This window comes from Octopus bimaculoides, chromosome 2 (assembly GCF_046866305.1).
Source record: "Octopus bimaculoides isolate indiv1 chromosome 2, ASM4686630v1, whole genome shotgun sequence".
NCBI classification, from domain to species: domain Eukaryota; kingdom Metazoa; phylum Mollusca; class Cephalopoda; order Octopoda; family Octopodidae; genus Octopus; species Octopus bimaculoides.
The window spans coordinates 93,243,305-93,250,786 of record NC_142929.1 but is presented as its reverse complement, the minus strand read 5'-3'; the positions used below and the strand labels follow the sequence as shown (position 1 = coordinate 93,250,786).

The 7,482-nt window shown below is 38.2% G+C and overlaps 1 protein-coding gene across 3 annotated transcripts in view; it reads left to right on the top strand.

Annotated features, from left to right (window-relative positions):
- LOC106873936 (uncharacterized) overlaps positions 1–7,482 on the top strand; it is a 121,969-nt gene that overhangs the window by 69,096 nt on the left and 45,391 nt on the right. For all 3 annotated transcript variants that reach the window (XM_089347164.1, XM_089347163.1, XM_089347162.1), the window contains exon 7: positions 5,035–5,149. In XM_089347164.1, the coding sequence (XP_089203290.1) occupies positions 5,035–5,149 (115 nt within the window). The remainder of the gene's footprint in view (positions 1–5,034; positions 5,150–7,482) is intronic.

The window sequence follows — 7,482 nt, the reverse complement described above, 5'->3', positions numbered from 1 at the left end:
TCTCTTTGTGCCACAACTGTCGGAATAGGACAAAGAGCTTCTTTCACAGACGATTGCAATATTTATAAACTTTATATGAGATGCCATCACCTCCTGGGGCACTCTTTGCTCTAGCTTTTCTTACGAAAATCATTCACCTCTCTCTCTCTGATGTCCCCAATTTGGAATTCGATATCAGGTTCTGAGAGATGATTTAGCCCATGTAGTGGCTAAATCATGTAGTAGCTAAATCATGTAGTGGCTAAATCATGTAGTGGCTAAATCATGTAGTGGCTAAATCATTAAGCACTGGCTGGTTACGGTGCGAATTGCTGTAGGTTTCTTTGATATGAGCGTCCAATTCTTCTTTCGTGCACGATAAAGAACCACTCTTCGGTTCAGTGAACAGCTTCTTAGTAAACCTGTACAGGTTCTTCAGAAACTGTCCCTGAGTCCTTTTACTCTTCTTTCGATGCTCATATCGGCGGATATGCCGTTGCGCATAACGACATTTCCTTTTCAAATCGTTATACAGCAGCACGAGGCCAGGTTTTTCATCTCTTGCAGCACATTTCCATCGCTTTCTTAGGCTGGTCTTTTCCTTCCTCAACTGTTTCATTTTCCTGATCCTCCTGTTTGGTCTACGCTTTCCTTTCTCTAATCGGATACTCTCTTTCATTCCAAACAATTCCTTCCCTGTGTCATGAATTGAGCTTGTTAATTTTCCCAGTTTCTCCACTGTAGAGCCTGTAATTTTATAAAGAGCTCAACACACCTTGTTTTCAAACTCTTTATATTTCCCTTTCTCATTAGCAGCAGGCCACAAAACCCTCGGTTTCCTCCGAGTACTACCTGATGCACCTCTGAGTACTACCTGACAGGAAGAGGTCTTTGCTGTAGCATTTATCGATCCACTGTGGTTTGAGTCCGGGGATGATTTGCCACATGTTTTACGATCAGATGATCCACACTGCTCTGTCTTCTTCTCACAAGTCTTTCCCTGATGTATCTTCAAGCCTCTCACAGTTGCAAAGGTTCTACAGCACAGCTTGCATCCAAAGTTGTTTGCACTTCGTTCGGTGTTCGAATGAATAGCCGTACTTGTGTCCAAGGTCATTTCCGTGTTAACTGGGTTTGATTGATTCTCGACTCCCCCCTCTCAGTCAATCGTGGGGCTGTCATTCTCATTTGTAGTTGTTAAAATATATTACAAAGGTGAGGATTGTAAGTCCGCAGCCTCCGCCAGTCTCTCCTGGTGTCGATAGTCTTTCCTATTGTCCACTCGTCTTTCTGAGCAGTCCTCTTGTCTTTCCAAGATGCCTAACTGTCTTTCCGGTTTGTCAATCACAATAACAACAATGACAATAACAGTTACCATAACATCAACAATAATAATAAATTTTGAAATGTGAATAATTAAACAAAATCAAAAATATTCCATCAATTCTTATGGTATTTGCTTATATTAGGGTAATGCTTTGGTAAGTAGTCACCTATATCATATTGGTTTCAAATTTTGGCACAGGGCCAGCAGTTTCAGGGAAGGAGCTAAGTCAATTACATTGACCCCCAGTATGCAGCTGGTATTTGTTTTATTGATCCCAAAAGGATGAAAGGCAAAGTTGACCTTGGTGGCATTTGAACTCAGAATGTAAAGATGGACGAAATGCTGCTAAGCATTTTGCCCAGCGTGTTAACAATTCTGCCAACTTGCCGCCTTAGTTACTTATGTCATATTAATACCTGGAACAAAATCACTCTAGTCTGAAATAATGTGCATGTACATTAAAAATGGAAGAGGGTAATATTGAATCATAACAAAGGTGTGATGAAATCATACTAGTAAAAAGAAAAGGGGTAATAGTTAAAAGACGTTTAAGAAGTACGAGTGACATAGTTAGAGTAGCCCTTGGGTTTGCCTCCCCCCACTCAGGTCCCAAAGTTTATACTAGCTTATACAGGCGACCCAAATGTGCTGTCTGGAGAAGACTAACACCATTGCCCCACCCTAGCAACAATACAGAAAAGTAGTGTTCAGTCATAAGTGCTTTTTTTCTTTCTTTCTTCCTTTCTGTCTTCATTTCACTTTCTCTTACCTTCTCCCCTCTCTTTCTCTCATAGACACACACACACACACACACACACACACATAAACACACACTACCTGCCTACGCGTGTCATGTTGCAACCTGTATAAACAACATTGATCAATAAGTTATGAGACAAGCAAGGCCACATAGCATATTTGCTGGATAATATATGAATGACAATAAAATTAGAAATTTCTTGCATGCAATTTAATTCTAATTTTCAATCACATTTTCCAGTTCTGATAAGAAAGTGATGGCTAGAGTGATTTGTATAAAAAGAATTGTTTATAGGGATGCACAATGTAGGGCTGATAGAAGGAGAGCACTTAATAGGAAGAACTGGAAAAAAGGAGAACGCAATGTAGAGTTGGGAGAAGTATATTGTAGAACTGGGACAAGGGAATACACATTGTAGCACTGTAAAAAGGGGGATGCACATAGGAGGGCTGAGAAATCTCATTATTGACTTGTGCATCTTATTCTAAGTAGGTCAGGTGACAGCATTGCTATCTTATTTCTGTATTTTTTTTCAACAGTAAATATCATTTTCTTCTATATGTAGTATACAAAGTGAAAGAAATATAATTTGTATTCAGAACACACACACACACTACAAAGAGAGAGAGAGAGAGAGAAAGGGAAAGGGAGAAAGAGAGAGAAAGAGAAAGAGAGAGAAGGAGAGAGAAAGAGAATGAGAGAGAGAGAGAGAGAGAGAGAGTGATAGTGAAAGTGAGAGAGAAAGATTTCATAATTTGTATACATGCACAAATACATGGCATAAAAAGGAAGTTATAAATTTGTATTGTAGATTATACATAATATTTTTGTATGAAGTCATGCGTAACATGCTTCAATGTTGGAAGACTTTCTGTTGTGGAAAATTAGAAACACACATTGGGCCATAAATGATATCATTTGTTCATAGGACACATGCATTTCTATGTTTTCTCATTTATCAGTAATGAACACCAAATCTGTCCAAACCTGGCCTGATAAGTATCAATCTGTTCTTATATTAGAACACTACATGGTCCATTTGCAGATGTCCATAAAGCTTGGTCAAGCTAGAATTAAATGAGCAAAGTTGCACAAAACATTATTGAACGAAATATATTTGTATAAAGTCATGTTTAACATGTTGCAACACATTCAGACATGAGAAAGCCTTCTGCTGCAGAAATACTCCTATGTCATCTAAAATGAGAATTTTGTCACAGGATTATTTCTGTAGCAGAAGGTCTTCCTATCTTTGAGTGTGCTTGAGCATGTTAAATATGACTTTCATTAATATATTTTATTCTGTGTGACTTTATTCATTTAATTGTAACTTTTTCATTTTTTGATTTCAAAAATTTTGAAATTTTGAGAAACATATTTTTTGCTCAGTTATACTGCCTGCTTTTTCAAACATACATGTCAAAAGAAAGCGCACCTGTGCGGCTCGGCTGGCTGCGCGATGCTCTGTTTTAATTAGACAGTCGGATTCCTCCGGTCCGTACCAGTTCCGAGTCGACCGTTACAAAAAAAAAAAAATGTTAAAAATTGGAAGTGTGTACTCTGACTCAATTTTGCTTCTTCCATGGTAGATAGTGACCATGTCCTTTAAAGTTAGATTGGGACTTCTATTCCTATATAAAAATTAGCAAACAAAACATTTGCTAAGGTATACTGAAGCTTGACAAGTGATGATTAAATCAGCATTAACACATAAAACAATGTGGATCAGAATAAAGATGCATACATCTATTTGTAACACATTTCTGTACAATCAGATGATGAATGGTACTTGCTGCAGGATTTTGTCATAGAGAAAAATTTCAGAACATGATCCAATTGGTGTCAGTGTTTCAATTTGATTCACTTAGTTCCTTAATGAATTAAATCAATTAAGTTGTATTTCTCTCTCTCTCTCTCTCTCTCTCTCTCTCTCTCTCTCTCTCTCTCTCTCTCTCTCTCTCTCTCTCTCTCTCTCTCTCCCTCTCTCTCTCTCTCTCTCTCTCTGTAATAGTAGTCTTGTATCATGCATTTAAATGTTTGATTGCATTTTCCCTGATAAAGAACCCACAATAGCTGTTGCTGAAAAATATTCAGTTATATAGTAATTCTAAATAATAATCTTATATAATGATATATAAATGTAAACTCAGCAACTTAAAGCAGGTGTCCAGTGCAGAAACAAATGTGATCTGCTATTAATGCCTGGTATCTTCCATCCTTGTATCATATTATTCTTATATTTATATAAATACACACACACACACATGCACGCACGCACACACACATGCACACACACACACACACACACATGTCTGTGTGTGTGTTTGTATCAATGCATGTGAATGCTGCTAATACAACCCAGGCACAATTAAACTTACACAGATCTATTGTACTACCCCTAACTACCCCTAACTACTGATCTTACAGCTACTCTAGACCAGGATTTATAAAATGGGTTGGTTCCTGGCGTACCCTCAGTTCTGTGAAAAAGATTCTGTGTTCTTTTAATAGAAGTTAATAAAATGCTATTTGTCATTTTCAAAATAAGTCAGTTGGTTTTATCTGAGTGTCTGTCTAATTATCTGTCCATCTCTCTCTCTCTCTCTCTCTCTCTCTTACTCTGTCTGTTTGTCTGTCTGTCTATCTATCTATTTATCTATATGTCCTTCCATCTGTCCATCTGTCTGTCTGTCTGTCTGTCTGTCTGCCTGTCTGTCTGTCTGCCTGTCTGTCTGCCTGCCTGCCTATCTGTCTATCTGTCTGTCTATTCTCTTTTTAAAATAATTTTGATTCATTTAAAACTGGTTGTTGTTGGTGGTGGTGGTGGTGGTGGGGGTGTTCATAAAATTTAGCAGCATGTTTTGCAATCTTTAAGAAAATTGTTTAAAGGATTCTGTGCCAAAATAATTTTAGAGACCACTACTCTAAAAAACTTGCCAAATGTCATTTATATTTCTCTCTTTTTCAGGTATCCACTTCTACTGAACCGCCTTTATAAATCAACAGCAGCACGACATGAAGACTGTGCCTTCTTACATGAAGCGGTGGTTGGAATTGAAAAAATATTGGAGGAGATTAATGCTGTAAGTACTTTCTCTCACATCTGTAACATTTTTTAGCATGCTGATGACATCTGTGATGGTGGTGGTGGTGGTGGTGGTGGTGGAGGTAGTGTTGTTGCTAATAGCAATTATAGTGCTGCTATTGGTGATGATAGTGGTGATAGTGGTGTTGAGTGCTGGTAATGCTGGTGGTTAGTGGTGGTAATAGTGGCGATCAGGATATAATAATAATAATAATAATAATAATAATAATAATAATAATGATAATAATAATAACAATGGTAATAATGAACTGTAATGAAATTATTGGGTATAGTGCTCAGGTGCACTACAACTCAGCAAAGGTTCATGTACAGTACATAGAATTATGTACAAAAGTCAGGAAACTGCACAGTTTATGAGTCATGATATACATGTGTGCATGCGTATGGAGGGGGTGGTTACCAAGCATAGTATTGGTGAATTTCAGGTTTTAAAAGATGCAATGTCTCAGCAACTAACAACTGATGCAGGGAGTTTGGTCCATGCTTCAGTAACTCTGAGTGTGAAAAAATGTTTCTGAAAGTCATGGGAGCTGTGCTGTTTTCTGACTTTGTAGGCATGCCCACATGTGTTAGACACATGGAGCTCAAAAAGGTGTTCAAGGTGGTTGTTGGTGCGATGGTTAATAATTTTGTGGGTGTTTACTAAGTCAGTTGCCAGATGTTGGAGCTTCAATGTATCTATGCCCAGAGAGCAAGGTGTTCAGTGTATGGTAGATGCCTGATGGAGGGTATTTGCTTGGTTGCATGTCTCTGAACAGGTTCGAGGAGGTCAATGTCTTGAGCAAGATAGGGGTTCCAGACTGATGATGTAAGTTCTAAGTGTGGCCACACTGTAGCCATATACAGCTTTAAATAGATACCAGGAGAGTAACTGACAAAGGTCTTGTTGAGTGATGCCAAGACACCCTTGGCCTTCTTGACAAGCCAAGAGCAAATCACTGCTGACAGTAATGCCCAGATCATGTCCACAAGAAGACTTCTTGATATTAGTGTTGTGGAGAGAGTATGTGGATGCTGGGTTTTTCCTCCCAAAATGCATGGTGGTACAATTGTTCACAGCCATCTTGAGTTGCCAGTCTGTGATCCATTGTTGCATTGTGTCCAGGTTCAATTGCAGGAAAGATCTATAGGTAGCTTGATGTCATCTGTATATTTCAGACTGTGACATTCTTTAAATTAGCATCTATGTCATTAATGTATGCAACAAAACAAAAGGGGACCAAAAACAGATCCCTGCAGTACACCAGATGACATCTCATAGAGTGAAGAATGCTGTTCTACAACTGTGACTACCTCTTTTTGGCTGAGAATGAAGGACTCCAACCAGTTAAAAAGATCATCTTTCTCACCCATTGCAGAAAGTTTTGCCATAAGTCTTTTGTGTGGCACAGAATTAAAAGCTTTAGCAAAATCAAGGTAAGCAACATTCACCCATGAGTCGCCATCAGTGACCCACATGATGTCTTCAAGAAACTTGATAAGTTGGTCACAGCAGCTGGAGTTAGGGATAAATCCAAATTGCTAGGTCCAGATAAGGCTGTGAAAATTCCAGAAGTTCCAGAGTGTTTCTCTGACACAGGATTCCATCAGACAGTTGACGAGATGATAGTTGACAGGCAATGTGCAGTCACCATTTTTGAACAGAAGAATGACACTGGCAGTTTTCCACTGCTCTGGATTAGCACCATTGTTAAGACAGAACTGAAAGAAGAGTGAAAGCTGGTGCAGAAGAAAGTACCCACTATGTTTGAGAAGCAGGTATGTAACACCATCAAGACCAGGAGAGGCATAGTTGTGCTTATTTTTAAGGTGTCATTGCAGCATTACAGGTGTAAATTTCATAGTTGTTATGGAATTTGGTGTCAGGGGTGGTGGAGATGGTATGTTTTGGTTTTTAACAGTAAAAATGCCTGCATAGCATTCAACAATGAGTTCTGCACATACTTTGGGATCGTCAGTAATCTGGCTTGCGTGGGGATTGCAAAGAGGACCAACTGGAGAGAATTAGAATTGATAGCACTGTCATTAGTTACTTAGAATTTGATCGCACTGTCATTACTTCCTTTGAATCCTGTTGTTTCATTTTGATAAATGTATCAGAGGAAATTCTAATATTATTCATAGAGACAACCACAAAAGTTTAGTTTCAGAAAACAGATTAAAATGAAACATTATTCAGAAACAGAATAATTTCAGGTTTTAATTTAGAACACTCAGGGCAAAACTTACATAAATATATTTGTGAAAATGTATGCTGCTAAGCCAGTTGGATTATTTATGATGTAGAAATGTGTTATGGAAAATATACAG